This window comes from Neodiprion pinetum, chromosome 4 (genome assembly GCF_021155775.2).
Source record: "Neodiprion pinetum isolate iyNeoPine1 chromosome 4, iyNeoPine1.2, whole genome shotgun sequence".
Classification (NCBI taxonomy): Eukaryota; Metazoa; Arthropoda; class Insecta; order Hymenoptera; family Diprionidae; genus Neodiprion; species Neodiprion pinetum.
The window spans coordinates 21,485,831-21,508,027 of NC_060235.2; the positions used below are offsets into that span (position 1 = coordinate 21,485,831).

Below are 22,197 nucleotides of genomic sequence, written 5' to 3' on the forward strand. Positions count from 1 at the left end.
CAACGAGAGCAGCAAGTTATTCACAGTTTATTTCTTCTTTATAGAAAATTGCTGCATAATACCACAGAGTAAAAATTTCATGATTTGGAGTAGATTTTGCGATAAATATTTCATCTGTATTATAGAAAATCATCGACGCTTCACTGCTTTTGTTTGTTATACTCGTATACTACATATTTTTAAATCCAATACGAACGACAATACGCTTCAATGTTCAATTCTTACAGTTTACATGGCATCGAACTTGGGATTAACGGCTATCAAAGTCAGGTTGTGCACAGGGTATGTAAATGATGAATAACTAATTTTCTCAGGCTGATCATTGCTTCGAGCACGTTTTAAAAACAGACGAAACTTCATTTGGATGGGTAAAATTGTTTTCGATGCGTGGCTGATCTGGCAGGGTAACAGAAAAACTCGTCCAATTTTTCTGCTATTTAATTGTGTTCTTATCGACGGCGTTGATTATTCGCGAGCTGCGACCATTTGGAATTTTGACATTCCAGAATTTTGACCATTCGGAGTTTTCATCATTCGACGTAATGGACAGTTCGATCGTTGAAAATGATGAACTCTTGCCCGCGTGTGCACGCGAATCAGGTAAAAATTGTTTTGCCGCTAAACAGCGTAAATCATTAAAACCAATCACTGTTCCTATCGCTCGGGATACCATTCTTTTAAATTAACAAAAAACACTTCAATTATCGTAATTCGCTTGTAATCAGTCCAATTATGGATTCTGCTTATCCGAACAAATCAATGATCTACTCAGCATCAGGCACTTCGGTTAAATTCCAACGTAAGCTTGTCGCGACACTTGAGATTTGGTTGATTTCTAAATCCGATATTGATATCACTTTCTTCATCTCGGTGGAGAAAATAATAAAGCAGTTAGATGGCTTAAGTTAGCAATTAAATTACGCGAATCTTTCTCCGAAAATCTTGCACGATAAGTAAAAATCTATTTGAACCCATGATTCTGACTGGTCGTGAGACTTTATCCTTTATCACAAGAGTACTCAAGATCAATCTGTAGGGCCAGCGATTCTCATTTTTTTTTTGTTTTTATTTTTTGTTTTTAATAAGCGAATTTCAAACAACTTTTTAACAAAAGTCCGACTGATATTTTTCAAATCTCATTTCCAAATCACATGTCACATACTCTAGGGCAATCGGTATCTTCACTGCATCATTCGCTCAAGATCCACGAGTGTTAAGTATTGGATGAAAAGTTCAGATATTTATCTCGAGAATGATAACCACGTTACAAATAACATATATAAAGAGGGTTGATTAACGCTTGCGGAAGTCAGTCACATCGTCTTTACAATTCGAACTCAACGATGATACGATTCGCGGGTTTACTCTTCTTATGGCTGCCAATTGCCATGGCAGCAGACACGACGTACACACCGTGCACTCTGTGCCGTAAGTTGTTCACCATTTTTGTTCCATGGCTCTACTTTTACACCACGAGCGGTGAAAATTAGATATTTCGGAAACGTCACTGCTCAATTACCGTTCCTAGTAATGCCCATTTGTATCACAAATTTTATTGGTATCAAAGAAGTTTGCCCACACTGAACGTTTCAGTTCTCGCACGATATTGTCAAATTCAATGCGACGATGCGAGTGTGTAATCCTTTCCATTGAAATTTCTATTTTCACAGTTTACCAGGCATCATCGTCGAAATTGGCAGCAACCAAAGTACGACTGTATACAGGGTATGTAAATCTACAACGACTAATTTCTAATTGTGTTGTTTACAAAAAACGGAAGAAAATTGTATCTTCACAGTTAATGGCCACATTTTACTCGATTTTACGATGCTCGACTAACTTCGGACGATGGTTAATTAAATTACTCGTTTAATCGCTTGTGTTTTTATTGAATTTCGTATTCTTTGATTCCAAGTGAGGACGTAGACACGTACACGGAAGTGGAATCCACCGAAGCTCTGAGCTTGTTCGATCAGATGGACGTCAGCAAGCCGACTGTCGTTTACACCCATGGTTTGTACGGTACTCCGAGTTGGCAAAGCACCAAAGCAATCATCGATGGTACGTATGAGGGTTCAAAATCCGGCGTGTTTAAAAGCCGGAATCGGGTGTTGATTGTACCATTTCAAAATCTTTCAAAACCACGGTTGAACGGCGAATTTTGATTAACGGAAGGTTCGGTTCGAATCGCCAAAGCTCTTCGGACTTATTGTTAGCCTGGATGTATTTCAGCATACCTCCAACGGGGGGAACACAACGTTCTGTACATGAACTGGGCGAATATCGCTGTCAGTGCCTACGTCTACGCGGCTCGTAGCGTTCCTGGTGTCGGTTACACCCTGGCCACTATCCTCAACGAGTGGGTGGCGGCTGGTCTGAACTCGTCGTCTCTTCATCTCGTCGGCCATTCGATGGGTGCCGAAATCTCCGGATACGCCGGGCGATACGCGAACTTCACAGTGCCCCGGATCGTGGGTAAGATGTTCGACGGATGACCGTTTCGCATTATATTTATTACCATTTCGCACGCTTTCGGCCTGCTTCTCATATGTATTGGTCAGTAAGCGCTGTCTGACGTTAATACTAGACTCAGGCCTATCGAATTGACGCGCCGAATGTTCTTCTATTTCTTGCGTCTTCTCGGTTCATCCATTCGAGCGAGTCGGATCGTTAATCGGATGGAAACGGAAACAGAATTTCGTTGAACGTTTGTTTATTCAAGATCTGTTACCCCAGGTTTGGACCCAGCGGGACCCTTGTTCTACACGATTCTGGACCACATAAATACCGACGATGCTGATTTCGTACAAGTGATCCATTCGGACGACGGCGTCATTGGACTCAACTCGGACGTGGGACACGTCGACTTTTATCCTAACGGTGGTACCAACTTGCAGCCAGGATGCGGTTTAGCAGGACGTGAGTTGGCGTGTCTTTGTATTTTCCGTTAACGTTCGGAAGATTTTCACTCCTCACCGTACATTATCATCGCTTCATTGTTTTTACAGATATCTGTAGTCACCTTAGAGCTTGTTTCTACTACGCTGAGTCCGTACGGAATGAGTCTGCTTACGTTGGCCAAACATGCGATTCGTATCGGAAGTTCAAGAAAGGTTCATGCGATTCGAACGAAGTAGCAGTAATGGGTTACGCGACTCCGACAACCGCGTACGTAAAGCTTGCATGGTGGTTTCGTGAAAAAGCGTGGGTTACGATTAATTTATGTTTCTCCTGTTCTAGGAGTGGTAAATACTATTTCCAAACTAACTCGGACACACCTTACGGTCGAGGAGTTCAGGGCACCACTTACGATTCTTCAACCAATATAGTAACTTCAACCGTCGAAGATCTGTGGGAAGGACTGACGTCGCTCTTTGGTTGAAATTAGTCAAGCTTCGTAGCATCGCTACGATCAAAATCCCGAAGAATCTATTTCATATACATAGAACGTCGAGTTTCTACGGTGTCATGTATTTCACTTTGGAGCAATGTGTGCTCAACTGAGTAACAAACATTTTTAACATCGTTCTTTCGGGACTTGAAACATTAAATGAGATTTCAAATATCAAAATTAAAAATTTCTTCTAATTGATTCCTAGACCTATATCTTTATCCCGTTCTCAGCTGATTGCGAACTACGTGAGTAACACTGGTCCTGCGTATTTCCAGCTCAGTTGTAAATGTTTCGGAACATTCCATGGAAATGCTAGGTAGGATCATAAGCAACAGATAAAGAGGAAGACTCTGAGCCGGAATCGAATCGAAAGATTGAAACGCATTCTTCGTCCGTGCTTCAACTTACTGTGTCTAAAACGTCATTAAAACACGGTGTATTATCATTTCGCCTGCCCAGAACATATTACCTGCTTATTCGATCCGACAATAATGTTATCTAGAGAAGTGAGAGTATGCGCGAAATCAACCAAATGAATGTTGTTGGGAAACGTATGACGCGTTAGTCTCCATCATGATAATTAAAACTTTCATGTAATACATAATTCCGAAGATTTGCATACATACAGCAGTTTCAGCTACTAATTATAACAACACGAAATAAGATAATTTGCGGAACCAGCAAATTTTAGTGTTAACGAAGGAACAGAAGGAGAATTTGTTCAACCAGCTAGAGTTTTACAAGCTGAACTAACGGGTTTGCCATCTGCCAATAAGTACGAATCGGCGATTCGGATGTGTGAAGGATCCAAAGAAACGCATGGAGAAAATAGTGAAGAACCTAAGCAGTATAGCTTGGCTTCGCAATGCTGTTAGCCAATATTTCTCATACAGCAGACTTCGAGTCACTTTGAAAATATGATACTAAAAGAATATATCACCTTGCTTTAACCTCGGTCCGACGTATGTTATTCCCATTTCTTTCTCTGTGCTGAGCTCTTTCGAACCAGTTTTGGAAAGGATTTGCACGGAATTTACTAGGTTCCCGCACTACCAACCATCGTAGAAACTACATGAGTTTATCAGAGATATTATAATCCGGTGTCATTTGCTGTATTTCATTTCTTCTTCTTCGGACGGCAAGATAATACAATTTTCGGTATTATTGCATGTACCTAATTTGAAATATTTTGAATACCCAGTTGATAAAAGTATTCATACAACTAATCAATAAATTGTTCAATCGAAATAAAATGGATGAAACGAATTTGAGAAATGTTATAAATACAATTGTATGTACCTACCATAATGAAAAATATTCGTACGGGGCCTAATATGTTTTGCGCATATTTAAAATAACAAATTAGTAACAGGTATCCAGTTTTGCTCTGTATGTACTTACGATTGTACTTTGAAATATTCGGAAGTGAATATATAAAGTGTTCTTCCTCTTCGAGCACAACTGTAAGAATGTCTGTAAGTGTGTTTACATTTTGGAATCTTACGCTTCTGATGCGAAGCCCGTAAGACAGTCAATGACCGTCTAATATTGAAATGCGGATATGCATTATCAATATTAATATTAATCACGAGGCCTTTTTCATTGTTGAAACATATAATTTTGAAAAACTGGTAAATTCGAAAAATTAACGACGGAGCCAGGAATCGAACCTGGTATCTAGCGATGCTTTACCGGAGCCTTACTCCACTAGACCACCTAGCCGCCGAAGGCTAGGCTAGGCGAAGGCTAGGCGGTTAGGTGGTCTAGTGGAGTAAGGCTCCGGTAAAGCATCGCTAGATACCAGGTTCGATTCCTGGCTCCGTCGTTAATTTTTCGAATTTACCAGTTTTTCAAAATTATATGTTTCAACAATATTCGGAAGTGTGATGGCCAGAATTTCGTCTCAAACATCTGTATAAACATCGTTCTTTCCGTACTTTCAAGGCCGCGCAAACGTTCACGTGTCGACAAATCAAACTCTGTAATCTGTTTGATAACCACGTATTTTATACTGGGTGCCGTTCTACGCGCGTATACCTATATCGAAACTGGAAATGACTCATCCCTACAAAATTCAGTAAAGCGAACGGATCCGTATTAAACACGGCAAAAATGAAGAGAACCATTTTTCACCACTTTTTTCAGCAAAAACACGGTTGATTTCTAAATATGCAATAGCTCCGTAACTTGATGAGTTCAAACTTTGTATGACGAAGCACTAAATATGAGTAATCTCATATTTAGTCTTTGATATTTCATCTGATAAAAAAAAAGATGGTTCCCCAGTTTCATAATATACCGTACAGTCATCATCTCCACTCTATTATTCGTAACAGATTCAGAGAGTCGCGGAACCTGAACAGAATTTCAAAACTCCGGCTCTCAAATGAGATCCACAAAATCGGAAAATCTTATACAAAGGGACCCGATTGGATTGCTAATCATCAACGATTTTGGAAATCTGTGGTATTTCTCTAAGGATCGTAATGCATGGCGTGATGATTTTATTTGTGGTTCTACACTTTCTGTAGCTGTTCTTTACCATGGGAAAGAACGAACGTACGAACCCTTTACGGATATCAAGTAACGGCTGTATACAGGGTACGTAAATCTTTGGTAATCAATTGATTTGTGCTTCTGTCGCAAGACGGAAGAGCATTAAATCTTGATAGTTGATAACCAGATTTTGCATCGAATTGTTCGATGCCCGCGTAACCGAGAACAGTGATTGAATATTTCGTGAAATTTTTCTTAATGTCTAATTTTGCAGTGACTTTTGTAACGAACAATCTTCAGTGGCAGTGTCGATATGTACACGGAGATGGTAATCTGCGAAGCTCTGAGCCTGCTCGATCAGCAATGAACAAAATGTTACTATGTGACTATGGTTGATTACACCACGGTTTCGTTTGAACACCAAGTTGAAAAAGCATCAAAGTTATCACCGATCGTGAGAATAAAAGTTCAACATCTTCAGATGCAAGAATTACTCGATGGTCGAGCCTTCGGAAAACATTTACAAACCGTGCCTCGGTTTTAAATAAGTCGGATAGTAAAACATTGTTCAGCACTGCACGCTTTTCTTTTAACTACTTTCAAAGTTTCGAAAGTATCACTTGCCTTCAATTGATAAGTATTTTCGACCCAGTGTGGACGGGTTCTACTAACTTCACACTATCAGGCCGAGATGGTATCATCTTTCAGTCAGTATACACCGAATACGGTGGCGAAAGTTTTTAATGCAATTCTTCAAGCATTTTGGGAATAGACTAAGCATTCATTCGTACAAAAATGTAACGAGGAAGAAATCCATCTACTTGCTTACTATACCCGTACTTTCATATCGATTACAGAAGAGCTGTGTTAATAATTTCAGCATTGCGTGAAATTCAGAATTTCATTCATTAAACTTGGTTATTAAGGCATTAAACAAGCATCGACCATGTGGACTAAAGTTTGTACTGTAAAAACAAATTAGGAATGTGAAAACGACACGCATTGCGAGTAACGTTTTCCGACATGTACTTCAATTTTGGAAAAATGATTCTGTTATTGGTTTGAATAATTCCGAGGTTGAAAAAATTACAAAGACGATAATTGGGTTTTCATAAGAATCAAGTGAATGCTGTTTCGCCACGAAACAGCGCTGACTGTTAAAATGATCGCTGTTATTCTTCCATGATCTGACATACAAATTCACATATTCTCAACAATCCTGTTAATTCACATAATTTTTACATACGAAGAGGCTATTGAATAGAGCAAATTATCGAACTAATTTTAATTATTTTTTCCGTAAGAAAGTGTCCATCTGAATGATAAAAAAGACGTGAATAAAATGTTCAATTGATTGGAAAAATTCAACTCAACATTTTTTTACACCTACAGATTTTAAATTGACGCAACTGAATAATCATTACGCTGCTGCGCATTTAGTTGATTCGACGATGTTTTTCTATCAACGTATGTGGTGTTTAAATAAACGAAATATCACGTGAAAGTCTGTTCCACAGCTACTGGAAGAAGGGTGCTCATTTCGCCCGTCGCAATTGAGTCACGATAAAGACGAAAGTGATGATGTTGCACCACGTTTCAAATCGAAATTTTCGAATTTCGCGTCAAAAATCGAAGGCCATATATTCGAGGTAGTCATCGCCTCCACTACATTTTTCCTTGCAAATTTAAAGAATATTAAAATATTGAACAAAATTTCGAAACAACCAGCTCACGAATGAGAACCACAGTACAAAAATCATATATAAAGAGACCCGATTGGGTGGCTAATCATTAACGCTTTTGGAAATCTGTAGCATTCATCCAAGATTCTCGACGCAACGATGATTCGACTTGCAAGTCTACTCTTCTTGTGGCTGCCAATTGCCATGGCAGGGAACGAAACGTACGAGCCCTGCGAATCGTGCAGTAAGTGATTTTTCACAATTTTCTCGTCTTTCCCTACACTGTTGAACCCCCTGCGCCAAGAACTCGAATATTTGAAAACTTTGCCGCTGAAGTGTTCATTTCGATCACTTTTTTCTGAAACTGTTGCAATTCAAGGAAACGAGTTCTTCCGTGCCTGAATTTTCCTGTTAATACCGATTTCGCAAAGAATTCTGTTTTTCATTCGAATTTATTATCTCACAGCTTGGCAAGCGTCGACGTCAAAATTGGCAGCTATCAAATTACGGCTGTATACAGGGTATGTGAACCTTCGATAATACATTGTCTTGTGCTTCTGTTACGAGATGAAATGAAATTGAATCCTTTTGGTTGATCACCAAACGTTGCACCGTTGCTCGATGTCCAAGTAATTTAGGATGATGTTCAAACATCTCACGATATTTGCCTCGATAATTGTATGTGCATTGATTGTTTACCTTCAATAATCCTCAGCGAGACTGTCGACGAATACACGGAGGTGGTAGTCGGCGAAGCTGTGGGCCTCATGGATCAGAGGAACCTTAGCCAGTCGACCGTCGTTTATACTCACGGTTTGTTCGGGACACCGAATTGGAAAAGCAGCGAGGCCATCGCCGAGGGTGAGAATACAAATTCAGTCTTATCCGAATGCAAGAATTACTCGGTGTTCCAGCCCTTGAAAAATATTCTCAATATTCAAGTACCACAAGATAAACCCGAAACCACCGGAACACCTTGATCGTACCTCGGGCATGTTTTAGCATACATCAAACGAGGGAACCACAACGTCGTGCTCCTCGACTGGGCGAGTATAGCTGACACCGAATGGTTCTACGCCGGCCGAAGAACGCTTGCTTCGTACTTTTATTACTCGCTTTACTCGCCATTCCAACTTGCTTTTCCTCTGGACTAGTGGGTAAGCAACGTCCGATGTAAACACTCCAACATCTGCTGAATTGACATTCCAAATAGATATTTCCCTTCTGTCCGTGTCTTCCTTATTTATGGATTCATTCTGGTAGGCTCATCAATTGGGTCGGAGCGCCCTGAGAATTTTATTCGACGTCTGAGCAGAATCACGGAAAGTTACTAAAAGTCTTTTACTGCCACGCAGGTCTGGACCCGGCGTCGTTCCTGTTCTATACCACTTTAGAGCATGTGAAGTCTGGCGATGCTGCTTTCGTCGAAATCATTCACACCGATGCCGGCGTCATTGGAATCGACCTGCAAACAGGAGATGTCGACTTTTATCCCAACGGTGGCGTCGAATTGCAGCCAGGCTGTCTGGTACCAGGTAAGTCGACGTGTAAACGGTATAACCGTGCCAAGATTCTCTCAGGCTTCACCCTATTATGTACATCGTAATCTGATCGTCTCTTTTCCAGAGGTCTGCAGCCATCTCAGAGCTTGTTTCTATTACGCCGAATCCGTACGAAATGAGACTGCATTCATTGGCCGTGCATGCGATTCGAATTCGGCATTCGAAGAAGGTTCATGCGATTCGAATGACACAGTGGTGATGGGCTACGCTACGCCGACCACCGCGTAAGTCAAGCTTTCATGGTCGTCCAGTGACGAAACGCGAAACTTGATCGAATCATGTTTTTTCGTTCCAGGAGCGGCGCGTATTATCTCGAGACCAACAGCGATACGCCTTACGGCCGAGGAGAGGAGGGCGCAACTTACAAGCATGCGAATAATCTAGTATCTGCAACTGCTGAATCTCTGTGGAAGGAAATTAAGTCAATATTTTAATTGGGATTGGGATTGGGATTTCGTAATCGGCAATATCCGCCGAGAGACACTAATATTCGTACCGTAGCGTCGATCCACCAATGTTTTCAAAAATAAATAAATGTTCAACCAGCAAGATACAAAATTGTCGTTAGTCGTTTTCTGAACCCATGTTTCTATACTGCATCTAGGTTCAGATACTGAAATCACTCAGTTTACGTAGGATTCATTACGAGATTTTGTTCCATTATACGAGAACGTAATTCGTCGAATCGTTCTCGTTACATACTTTGATATAAATCTAAGCGATCAATTATCAACCACTCACGCGTGCTGCATTGACGTCCCGAACGTTCTTGTCCTGTCTGCGTCTTTTCGGTGCAATTTATTCCAGGTTCCTCAATCTGACGATCCAGATGCCGGAGAAACTATTTCATGCATAGGAACGTAGAGAATCTGTAGGATCATGCTTTAGTATTTATCAGTCTCTACGTTCTCATCCTATTCTGTTGACTGATAAGCACCTGAGCTCCACTGACACGGAGTTCGTGGTCGTGATGCATTCGGATAAAGGTGTTCTGGGTATTTCACAAAGCACAGGAAACCTCGACTTTCACCTGAATGGTGAAAGCAGCCTCCAGTCGGGGTTCTGGAAGGTTGATATAATCATCGCATTCGCCTTGCGCCAGTAACTTTTCCACCAAACGTCGATAATTTTGATTAGCGACTCTGGCTTGTAAATATAGCACTGCATGATTTTCTGGCACACTATGAACGAGCACACCATCAGAACACACGTTTATTTCGAGTTTCCCTTCGTGTGGCAGATATATGCAACCAATTCAAATCCGTTTACTACTTCGCGGAATTTGTCGGTAACGAAACTGCATTCGTTGATATCGATTGGATTTCGTATGCCAACTTCATCAACGGTTCATGTGCATTTGGGGCAACATTATTGGGATTCGGGACAAGCGTCAACGGGTGAGTTCGCGACATTTATAGCTATACCAGAGAATTCGTCGGTCCAGGAATATCTGTTATCCTTAAATTCCATCTCGTGTCATGGTTTTCCAGGAATGGAAACTACTTTTTACAAATTCACGCATCGAAACTCTACGGCAAAGGAGTGTCTTTGGTATTCGGGATTTGATCATTCGGTTAGAAATGACTCTGGATTTAGGGATCGATTCAATTTCTACACTTGATCGGAGAGTCTCGAAGACTCGTCCATTCTCAGAAGTTCAAAGAAAAATAACTTGCACAAGGAATGATCGAGCAGCAACTTGGACACAACGATTAGTAGGTCTAAGGAGTTTGAAAGACGCGGTGTAGAGAAAGTGATAGATCTGCCCAACGCGTGACTTCGCAATGTTTCCAGCCAATACCTTTCATGCAGCGCACTTAGTGTCACTTTGAAAACGTTATACAAGAAGATCATTTTTCTCCTTGTCTCCACGTCGCTTCAACGAACGTCATTCTCGGTTCTTTTCATTTATTTGGTTCGTAAGCACTTGTGGTCATACAGTTGCGCTGCACTGATCACGTCATCCTAGTAAATCGCGGACCACCGGCGAAAATGCGAATTTATAAGTACAAATGAGGGAAGCTTTTTATTTACTATTATTTATATACTGTATATATATATATATATATATATCATTTTAGCAAATTTTCTGAGCCACTCGTTCATTGGCCAAGCAAGCTACGGACTCTTAAATCAGAGGGAATCATCAGGAACGTTAGTGGTTTTTTTTTTTAGTATTCTCCCAAGACCGCGAATCAGTCCCTATTGTCACAAGCCGTGTTTTTTACATCACAGATACTATATAGGCCGAGTGTGGAATAAATTACCACATGGTGCACGTGAGTAGCACGAATATTTAAATATTCCTTTGTGATAATGAGCGAGCAATATTTGGTATCAACGCTTCAACCGTACCTGCTAAATTGAAATTTCAAATACTCTCGTCGAGTCACAGCCTTCCATGTTAAACCGTTCATGCTGGCGGGTTTGTCAGTCGGGTCAAAGTGATCTGAGGATTTAACCCAACCTCTCACCACAATCCCAGAAAGTTTATCAAATGTGTTCCTCCGGGTTTATCACCGCATTATGTATGTTCCATAACAACTTAGAGCATGCGAAGGCCGGCGGTGCTGATTTCGTCAAAATAACCCACGCTAATTATGGACTCAATAGAATCAACTTGTACCCAGTAGTGTCACAGGCTCAGAAAACTTTTCGACCGAAATGATAACTTGAGATAGGATGATATTGAACCAAATTCTAAAATACGATGTCGTTCTACTCAGCCTTCGATTTTTTCTAAGGGGTTGGTCAAAGACTGCGAATAAATCCTCACAGACCCAGATCGTACACTGACATGTTTAGGTGAAATATGGTTCCGATTGAACCTCGAAGAATGCACTTTTCCGTGAGATCACTGTAGTTTCTCTGAACTAAACCGATAGTGAAGTAACCGAACATTTGATCGGAAAATGTGACGTGTCTTTATAGACGATGGACGAGGAGAGGTCTGTGGTGAAATACGCGTGGAGGTCGTATACATGCTGTGAAACGATGAACAAGGCTGAAGAAGTATCTAAACAATTTAGCAAACCCACCAACTCCACGTGACTGAAAAGGGACGTTAACAAACAAGCGAACAAAATCTCCCACTGACTGCCAAAAGGTGAGCGTTGGAGGCTGAGGGAAATTGAGTTATCATCATCAGACGTCGAAGCTTCTGATTCTCCTTCAAAGAAAATTGCTATTAAATGCGAGCCCCTGCACCAGAGATCCTACAATACGCGAACCAGTAGCAAGAACGATGTCTTCAATACGAACAGGATACAATGACGCAAAGTTTTAGACCCTCCTTCAAGAAATACAAGCGAAGGGAAAACGCCGAAATTGCGATGGAAATGAACTTATGGCTTGTACGTCAAATGAAAATGCGTTGTAGCGGTTTTGTTCAGAATTGCATACAGAATGGGACTGTCAAGCCCTTTTGCATGTTTGAGATACGTGGACTTTGATATTTAGAGATATATACGTCAACGTCGAAATTCATCAGAGCACCACCTCAAGGTGTTAGAACACACCTGTGAGTGGATAGCCAGAGTACTTAACATGAACGAAAACAGACTGCCAAGAGTCTGCCTTGCTAGAAAAATAATTCGCTCTCAAGGTCAAATACAACTGGATAAGCCAAGCTTTCCAAATCTTTAATCAGATAAACGTAACAGATGAATTAGTAACGTTAAGCGCTCAAAAATGGGCTGTAATGCATCCAGAAGTACTTCAAATCGAAATCTGTAACTACACAAGCTTTGAAAATAATGAACCGACCATTTAAAACTTAGAGTACCAATAGCACACCTCAAAATTGTGTTACAGTTACGATTGGCATACAATAGATTTCTACGTATTCTCCGCTCTGTGGCTATTACAAAAGACTGTATCTTAAGCATGTTATAGATAAGCCTGGAGACCAATCAATACTTGAACTATTAGGACAATTGAACATGCCCAATTCATAACGAATATCTACAACTACGTAATAAATAATTCAAGACTAAGAGCATTTGCGACGAATGAGTGTGTTATTCCCTGAAAAGTACCAAAAGACACGCGGAATATGTAAAGATCAAACGAGAAAATGTATGGATAATTTGCCCCCCTCGTTAAAAGATCTAACTCTTATAAGCAATAAACTTACTACTACTACTACTACTATTGCTACTACTAAAATGACAATTATATGTATACGCTGCATGAAGAATAACCCGAAGTCTGGTACACTGAACAGAACGAAAATTAAAATTAAAATAATACCCAAATTGAAGGCTGCATTCGCATTTATTCAAATCGATTGGCAAGAATATCAACGAAATGATGATTACGTACTTCGACTTCTTGAACAATTCATCAAAATGCATTCCCTAAATCAATCAGACTATAGAGACACTTTAGAAATTGGATGTTTAGTCAATAATTTGCTAGTAAATCCGTAACGAGAATTCTCCAACTGGTTATAATTCTTCAAGCAAGTGTCAGTAAAACTGTACAAGCGGTTTCAGATGTGAAGTGGGGGAAAGGGAAGTCAAGAGACCGGTGAATCCAGGGCAATATGGGTAACGACAAAATGACTCGACACTTTTTCCGAGTCAGTTACAATTCTTCCTCCGCCTGAATTTTTTAGGATTATGAGAAGGTACAAACGTGAGGCAAAAAGAGGGAAGTGGTCGGATGATAAAATGAAAAATGTGGTTGGAGCTGTTACGGATGGCACCATAATTTGCAAAAGGACGACTGAACAATTTCGGTTGCTCGGATCAACTGTAACAGCATGACATTGAAAAAAACGAAACAAAGAAAACGCAAAACGAAGTTACCTGAAAAGTTAGTCGCTAAAAATTTTAAGTTTACACGATTTACGGGAAAAGAGTTGGCTCACCAAAGCTAAATGACACTTTTCCGTAAAACAAAAGCATTTCGAATTTTGTAATTTGAAAACTCGATTCTGGTCATTGCTTTTCCCAGATAATTGCTAGGGTGACATGATGGAACGATAATTGTGTTAAACTGAGAATTCGCTGAAAAAACTGTTAAGTACAGGAAGAAACTAATGGACAAATGGTGAGACAAGCTAAAAAAATTTCATTTTTCAAAATTTCAAATTCAATACCAAAGATTGTCTGTAAGTTTCGTAGTGGGCGGAAAAGTAGTTCAACAGTTACACAGTATTGTGAAATTTCTCATCCATACGTACTACAATGTGACGGTATGAACGGTGAAAGTTATACAGTCGGTATTGCGATACGCAACATATCGTGGAATTCTCTTACCTTGAATGAATATGCTTCAAATATTGTCCGGCGGTACGGAACTCACACATCAAGTCAGAAATCGTGATAAATGATAGACCGAAGTATACTCCTCGAGAAAAAGCCGTCGACCGAGGTTACAAACAACAAGCGTAACAATCGAAGATCGCGTTCAAGTGCGCAGCAGCGCCACGCGGAGGGTAAGCAAATTCCTTGCCGCGCCGCGAACTTTGAACCGAATTCTCGCCACTCTGTGAATATTTGTTGATACATCTTCCGAACCACTGCATCGCCCGCTATGAAGTTTTCAGACAACCTTTCGCGTCGAAGAAGGCACGCTGTGTATAAATTGTAGCCCATTCGATCAGGGCACTTTTCAGTTACGAATAAATTGTGCGCATTTTGTATCAAAAATACACTGAAACGGGATATGAAAATTCCTAAAAAAATACTCTCGCGAAGTTGACGAGAGAACCTAAAATTTTTGTGAACGAACTTTTTTCATATGTCTTCCGGGTTTTAAGCTACGTCGGCGTGAAAAATTAAAAAATTGTTGAAATCAATTTATTGGATTAGTTGTCGTGAAGAAATCAGGGGTCGAAAAAGTTTAAAAAAATTCAAAGTTCATCCCTCTAATATGTACTTTGATTGTGTCAAAGGGCAATCGGATTAAAATTTGTCAGGGAAGCCGACCGTTCGATTTGACGTGAAATACTCTATATGCTTCTGACGTCATCCAACCTTCCGGCACTTTGGCCATTCTGTCTTTAGCGGGTTTCTGGATTTCAACCTTTCGAGTCTTTGGTCAGTCGTTAGTGATAAATTCGGATTCGTAGATTCTCGACAAAGGCACGGGTCTGACATTTGAAAAGTTAACTTTTTAACTGTTCGGTAATTTCGCAATTCAATATTTTGCCCTTTGTAATCTTGGACGTTACCAATAAGAAACGTCTGCATAAATTATTTATACATTTTTGAATTATCAAATTTTATTTTTCTACAAGTCATCTTTTCGTATTTTTGGTCTTTCTACGTTTTTAACTGTCGGTAGTTTGACTTTCGGGATTTCGTAATGCCGACTTTTTGGTCTTTCAGATTTTTGCACCCCACCTATGTATTTATCCAACGCTAAGCTCCGAAATCTTGTCAGACAATATTTCTAGTCCAACACACCATGAGTCACTTTAAAAACATAATGCAACAAGAGCATATTTCTTTTTATCTTGACGTCGCGTCGCTTCAACGAATGTATTCCCGTCCCTCTCACTGTATTCAACTCGTAAATACACACGTTTGGTACCAAAATTGCGGTGCAGTGACCACGTTAGAATAGTAAATTACGCACCGCCGGTACAAAGGTGAATATGTGTACAAATGACAGAGGGACTTCATTATTCATTATTCATTTTTTCTCCTTCGTTGTCTGCTCGAGCAAAAAGTTTTCCAGGGCCGTCCGTCCAGCGGTTAAACGGACCGCAAACCCTTAATCAAAGGGAATTATGAGCACGCTAAGACATTTTTTCCAAGTGTTTCAAAGAGACAGCGAATAAGTCCTTATAACCGTAAATTGCACTACGTTGTGTTTTATACGTGACAACAATTATTCGTCACTGTACAGCAGCGCAATTACAAAAGGTGAAAATGTCGAGGAGATTTCGCACGTCTCTTCAATTTTGCACTGAGACAGCTTTTGTCCGTGTCGTAAAGAGAGTGCGGGAAAAGGTAATTCTGGAAAAACATTTGACGAGTGCCTGTAATCTTGGCAAGTGGAGACGAGATTTCGACCGAGGTGAAATCGGTACTAAAAAATACAACGGCAACCTTCTTTACCAATCTTCGTTACCTCTGTCTCTTTTCTTTTCATACCGTTTCAAAGAGGGTTGAGCCCGCGTGATACAAACCGAAACAAAGAAGCAGGAAAAAAAAAAACAGAAACAGAAAGAGGAAAATAAAAGGCTCGCCGCTTGGAAAGTGCCGCGTACTCAAAAGCGTCGCAATTACTTTTGGAGTAGGTGTAACTTAGACTTGAGAAAGGAGGATAACACGGTAAGAGGGTGCGAAGAAAGATAAGGATACCTACTTCGTCGGTCCTTATTGCGTGAAAAAGACGAGAGTACCATGACTGCTAAGTAAGAATCCACATCTTGAAACACCCGCGAACAAACGTTTATGTTACACGTAATTGTATTAGGTTCCGCAGATATTCCCAATCTCCGCGACGTGATGAATAATTCGTTCCAATTTCCATGGAATTGATATCCCGCGGTTGCTGTCAGCCCGGAACTTGGCGGCTTGCCATTCATCAAAATACATTTATTCCTTGTCTCAAGCTCGTCGCGTTTATTTTTAGGGCGCAAGCCGCTCAACAGTTCAACAGTTTTAACACTTGAAGCCACCTCTTCCATAAATTCCAACATTTCCAGATCATCATTTCGGCACGAACGTTCAATCCGAGAGCTTAAGCAGCGGCTAAGAATGATTACATGGGAGGGTGGAAATTCCGAGGTTTCAAAAACTGAACGTAGAAAATTCATACTGTAGAATAGTGAAAATTTAGAAGTAATAGCAAAATATATAAACCGTGTTAATTAATATATTTCATGCAGTTAAAATAGAGAAAGCCGAAATGTAGAATTTTCAAAAGAAATGTAGAAACGCAGAAATAGATGAAAATTTTGATGATTCTACACTTAAGTTGCAGGTTAAAATGTAAATTAGCACAATATGTCTATATTTTGGCTAAAGGGAAAAATGTAACGAAAGGTAAAGTGTAGATTGTCAGAATAATTACATGTGGAAATTATAGAATTTATGACGGTTGTGTATTTTGGATTTCTATAATTTCAGCTTTCTCCATTTGTAATTTGTATTTCTCGACTTCCTGCACGATTGGAAATTCGACATTTCAGCCTTGCATACGCATTGTGTAGCCATTTTACATTCCCAATCGTTAAAGCCTGACTTGGCTCCGGTTCTATTATTGCTTCACATTTTTACCATTAATAAACATCGGCCGTGATATCAATCTTCTTGATCCTTCGATTCACGAGCTTCGTCTCCCTGTCCGAATCTCTAAAACGGTTCATCGGGCTTCCAAAGGCGTAACAGGGTTACGTCAAGAGTGACCATTAATTCCGAGGAATTCTGCTTTACCTGCCAACCAACATCGCGTCAAACGGGGGCATCTTGTGTACGGCTGACGGCCCGGACATGAACAGAGTATCATTCCTGATTACCTGCTTCGGTAACTCCGTATCGATTTCCGCCGAATCCTCGTTCCTCAGGGATACACACGTGACCAATTCATCCCGGAATACCGTCTACGTCGGATATCGCGGAAGTTCGGAGGATGCGTTTCCTGCAGATTTCGCCACCCGCTTTTTACTTTTTGCAAAGAATTCTACATCCGCGGACTAACAATAAATCGAACAAAATTTGGAACGAGAGTTGGGAGGCAAAAGCTTTCAAATAATGTCCGTCGTACTATTGGTTCCAAATAAGCAAATTGAGTTGAACGAATTGATGGATGAGGAGTAGTCAATTCAGTACGTATACAAATCTTTTATCGCCACTCAAACGCGAAAAAATTTTCCGGTCGGTCTTTGATTTCAAAAAATAAACAACGTAGATTATACAATGGTCCTAGAAAACTGGATAGTGTATGTATGAGTTAGCTATTCTCAGGTTGGTTCTTGCTTTAACGAAAGCCTTGCCTCCCACGTGCCCGAATGGCTGACACGTGGGAATTTCGATGTGTATCTAAGACGAAGGTGAACACGATTTGATTCGATCAATTCGCACTCCAGTTTCCTACCCTAATTCTCTCTCTCTCTCTCCCTCTCTTTGCATTGTCAGTGTTTCGCTTTCCGAGTCCATGGAGCAATACAGGCAAATTAGCGCCGACAAGCTCCTGAATCCTGTTAAGTCTAAGTGCGCGGAGTTCTGCTCGCGAAAGGTCGACAAGACGGGAGAGACGGTTGCAGAACTAAGCTAACGCGTGTAAACCGCACCGAATGGGATAGGAGAACTTATTGTTAGAGAGAGGTGTAAGAGTCGAGAGTTCCTACCTTTCTTTTCGAGCGCGCCATCCTCTGGTCCCTGGTGTTCTCGGCTTCACCGGGTATCTGCTTTCCCCATACGACAACCGCGATGCTCGTGTAAGTGAACATCAGGACGAGCAGTGGGATCAGGTACTGCATTACGAGTAACGCCATGGAGTAGTAGTATCTGAAAGAATTGCTCCTTAAAGGACCAGTAGAACAGGTGGAATAACAAGTTGACCCTGGCACAAGTATTCCTGCAGGATCACCGTGCGAATTGAAAATAGCAAATGGGAGTGACTGGTAGCCGCAAATTTGCGTGTCGAGTATCGTTCAACTTTTTTCCGTGACTGGGATATCGGAGGAACATGAATTGCTGGATCGAGTCGGCGGTTCGGAAGTATGATTTATGACTGGGAAATTAAACGGGCCTGTGATTCCGGAGCGCGATAATCGACCGTTACGTGTCGGCGGGTGCAGGCAGGATCCAAATTCATCATCGCGTTATTATAAACGGCGAAACCTCGAACTGATTTCGATAGCAAAGTCTATTCAAACTTTTGGTTTCAGGTCCCTCCGCCGACGGGCTGTACATCATACACCGTTAAACGTGGATTTATTTATCCTCGGCTCTGATGCAACAATCGCGAAGGCGAATCCGGAGTATGCGGACTATATAAACGCAGTATAAACAATCGCAGGCACGTCGGCGGAATGTAAATATAGAAAAAGTGCGATCAACGATAGGTGGAGGAGTCGTCGGGAAAGCCGGGCGCGGTGGGTAACTATTTTAAGAAGACTTTTACGTACGATAATTATGTCTGCCAGTGCGGGGTCACGTCCATCTCCCGTAACGATTGACAAAAACCGTACCTTCCAGCCTACCGCTCTCTTCAGAATCAATTATTACACTACCAAAACCTGCACGATGCTGATGGAGAGTTCTAGACCCACCACGCTGGTCGGTACACGCGATTAGTGACCAACTGCGCACTCAGCGATGCTCCATTAACCCCGGCTAGACGATCCACCAAATTCCCGATAAGCCCTCTCCGACTTGTACTTCATGCAGTCGCGGGAAAATCACCGTGAATCTTCTGATACCTGATTGTTTGACCACTGGCAACTTTTTACTTTTCTTTCGGTATCTTCTTTCCCTCTTCGGCTTAAGCGTGCCTTCTACCAAGAACGATGTCACACCTGATATATGCCTAAGGACCTTCCTCAGAATCCAAGAGATGGGATTACCATTCTTTCACAACAAAACCATGACGGACAGTCAGGGAGTCCGTTCGTGCCGTAGCGGCTCTCTTCCGGTGAATCCGAGTGATCGGAATACCATGTATTATGGGTATCGTTAAACCCCGTCGGGAATACCAAGAAGGGACTTCACCGATGTGTTCGAACGGAGGAAGCATAATGGTGTAAGGCATGCGTGCTTTGCATCGGGAATGGAAACCGCCTGGTTATCTTATCGCGACGATCGAAACCCGAGTAAAACACGCTCGAAGGATGTTCGCTAGATTCTCAATGAAAGTTGACTGCGCATCAACTTATCATAATGAACAAATAGTCCACTAAAATTTTGCAATCTCGATAATCATCAGATCTTGTTGATCCTATTAGGTAAACATTCACTATTCCGACTTCCATTCGGAATCTAGCGGTTGTTTGTTCTTTGTCTTAGTCTCGAAGTTTTTGAGGACGTTGTTGGACAAAGTTTCGACTTTAGGCTTATCGACACTCGTTATCGCATCCTGTTTAACATTCTACCAGTTCTCTGATCGTAAGTCGAACACTTCATCCGTTAACGTCACGCCGACTTTAATAGGTCGAACTATAGTTGGGAAGTCGAAAAGTGTGCTGCGTGGGAATGAGTTTCATATTATCGTCGGAGTCACCCTGAAACTAACAAAGGGAAAAGAATTACCTGTATTCATTGGTCGGCCAGTCCTCGTGGCAAATATATCTCTCGCACTTGACAAACTGCTCGGCGGGCTGCACAAGCCGAGAAACGGCGGCGATGGGGGAGGCAGTTGCCAAAGCCACAAGCCAGACCGAGAGGATGACGATTTTGGCCTGGCGTTTTGTCATCCGTGGCTTAAGCGGCCACATTATCGCCGTATAACGGTCAACGCTTATCGCGACCAGAGTGTAGGCGCTGACCAAGACCGACACCGCCTGTAAAAACATGACGTTGCAAGTGCGGCTCTGAAGTAAAGTTTCCAGGCCGCACAGTGCAACCAGCTACCTAACGAGTTTCATATTTCACGATCAGTGAAGAATACAATTCTGGGAGGGTAATGTGAAAACGTCATCAGCCGTTGTTCTTGCTTTCTGTGAAGTTATTCCGATGACTGCACATGCACTGCTGCACTGTTACTTGTAACGACATAAATAGAAACGATAAACGTGAGCACGAAGGGAATTTTCCCAACGATGGTGAACCGCATCTTCGAGGAAACCATCGTACGATGTTGGCCATCTGTAAGAGAGGATGTTTCTGGAACCGTCTTAGTTGATGAGCGCGCTGCATTTACCTGCGAGTAATTAACACCTGGGCAAAGTTCAGGACCAAAAGGCCAGTACTGGAGGATAAGCGTGCTGACAAAGCTGGTCGGCACGCAGAAAAGGGTCATCAGGATATCGCCGACGGCTAGATTGGCTATGAAGTAATTGGTGACCGTGCGCATCCTCGGACTGCTGTACACAACGTAGCAAACAAGTCCGTTGCCGAGGAGAGCCGTGAGGAATATGGAGCTGTAGAGGAAGTAGATGACTGCCTGAAACCAGGCAGTGGCCAGAAGAGCGCCTTTGAATGGTGGCTCATCGCATCCCACATTTCCCAGCGAAGTGTTGAACGGCCCCTGACTTCCACCGGCCCGTGATTCCCCGAGTTCATAATCCTCCATCGATCCGAAGCTTATCGCTTTCAGCCACGGTCCGGTAGAGGCATCTGAAAAAAACAAACGAAACAATATTGTATCATCAGAGGTCGGCGGACGGTTGCCAAATTTGTGTTATGTTTTTTTTTTCTCTCTTGTCTTTTTATTCTTAGGCATCGCCGCAAAGCGAAGTGCTTTTATCGTGGTATTTTTTTTTTTCCTTTTTTTATCGCGGAAAACATCAACTCGGAACAAAATATTCTCTTCTACTTGGAAACACTTTTCACGTTTCGTGACTCGCACATCCGTTTTTTTTTTTTTTTTCGTACGCAGAAAACTCTGTATCTTATATTTTTAGAAGATGGTTTTTTACCTATTTGAATGGAAATTGGGTGAAAAATTAATTGAATATGATACGTGAAATTTTTCGGAGTTCTACCCTTTCTGGTTATTCAGTATTAGTGAGACACCGAGTACACTTTCGGTACAGCCGTGTCAAAACTTCTGCTACTTCCGGTTACATACATCCTGAATTCCGAACACAACGAAGAACCAATTAGATCGAAATTGGGAGAGGAAATCAACAATTCTATGGAGATACGACATCATTTTTATAAACATGTTGCCATTTTTGGTAACAAAATGGCGACAGCTCAAGCTTTAAAGAAAAATCGTAATCATCAGAATTTTCCTACAATTTTCCCGACTTTTCATTTGCAGTTTACGACAGCTAATTTGTACTTATTTCGATATAATTCGTTCCGAAACATTTTACTTGGTTAGATTATTCAATCAGCTGTTTTTAAATGTATATCCGTATACCGGCTGCTGGTTTTATTTTTGTTTCTCATTTAGTACACAGTTAGAAAAGTTTAACTAAAGATATATTCCCAGC

General features: G+C 41.3%; 3 protein-coding genes across 10 annotated transcripts in view; 2 read left to right on the top strand and 1 right to left on the bottom strand.

The window, feature by feature from the left end:
* LOC124215832 (RYamide receptor) overlaps positions 1 to 22,197 on the bottom strand; it is a 100,891-nt gene that overhangs the window by 67,067 nt on the left and 11,627 nt on the right. For all 7 annotated transcript variants that reach the window (XM_069135112.1, XM_069135111.1, XM_069135110.1 and 4 more), the window contains exons 4-6: positions 20,958 to 21,373; positions 20,348 to 20,598; positions 18,445 to 18,604 (exon numbers count right to left, since the gene is read on the bottom strand). In XM_069135112.1, the coding sequence (XP_068991213.1) occupies positions 18,445 to 18,604; positions 20,348 to 20,598; positions 20,958 to 21,329 (783 nt within the window). In that variant the 5' untranslated portion in view covers positions 21,330 to 21,373. The remainder of the gene's footprint in view (positions 1 to 18,444; positions 18,605 to 20,347; positions 20,599 to 20,957; positions 21,374 to 22,197) is intronic.
* LOC124215841 (phospholipase A1 member A-like) lies at positions 1,274 to 9,692 on the top strand. 2 transcript variants are annotated; one of them, XM_046619660.2, is made up of 7 exons: positions 1,274 to 1,428; positions 1,671 to 1,725; positions 1,916 to 2,061; positions 2,233 to 2,475; positions 8,928 to 9,107; positions 9,199 to 9,358; positions 9,430 to 9,692. In XM_046619660.2, the coding sequence occupies exons 1-7, from the start codon at positions 1,344 to 1,346 to the stop codon at positions 9,566 to 9,568; spliced, it is 1,008 nt and encodes a 335-aa protein (XP_046475616.1). In that variant the 5' UTR covers positions 1,274 to 1,343; the 3' UTR covers positions 9,569 to 9,692. The 2 variants fall into 2 exon arrangements, with proteins under 2 accessions (XP_046475616.1, XP_046475615.1); XM_046619659.1 differs by lacking the exons at positions 8,928 to 9,107; positions 9,199 to 9,358; positions 9,430 to 9,692 and adding exons at positions 2,737 to 2,919; positions 3,009 to 3,168; positions 3,241 to 3,578.
* Positions 7,677 to 8,729, top strand: LOC124215847 (uncharacterized). Its single transcript, XM_046619666.1, has 4 exons — positions 7,677 to 7,816; positions 8,039 to 8,093; positions 8,288 to 8,433; positions 8,575 to 8,729. The coding sequence occupies exons 1-4, from the start codon at positions 7,732 to 7,734 to the stop codon at positions 8,724 to 8,726; spliced, it is 438 nt and encodes a 145-aa protein (XP_046475622.1). The 5' UTR covers positions 7,677 to 7,731; the 3' UTR covers positions 8,727 to 8,729.

Bases quoted from the DNA above. Each gene is read 5' to 3' on its own strand.
- LOC124215841 (XM_046619659.1), top strand. From the start codon at position 1,344: ATGATACGATTCGCGGGTTTACTCTTCTTATGGCTGCCAATTGCCATG. The intron at 1,726-1,915 runs GTATGTAAATCT...TTTGATTCCAAG, and splicing joins AAAGTACGACTGTATACAGG to TGAGGACGTAGACACGTACA. The intron at 2,062-2,232 runs GTACGTATGAGG...GATGTATTTCAG, and splicing joins CACCAAAGCAATCATCGATG to CATACCTCCAACGGGGGGAA.
- LOC124215847 (XM_046619666.1), top strand. From the start codon at position 7,732: ATGATTCGACTTGCAAGTCTACTCTTCTTGTGGCTGCCAATTGCCATG. The intron at 7,817-8,038 runs GTAAGTGATTTT...ATTATCTCACAG, and splicing joins CGAGCCCTGCGAATCGTGCA to CTTGGCAAGCGTCGACGTCA. The intron at 8,094-8,287 runs GTATGTGAACCT...AATAATCCTCAG, and splicing joins AAATTACGGCTGTATACAGG to CGAGACTGTCGACGAATACA.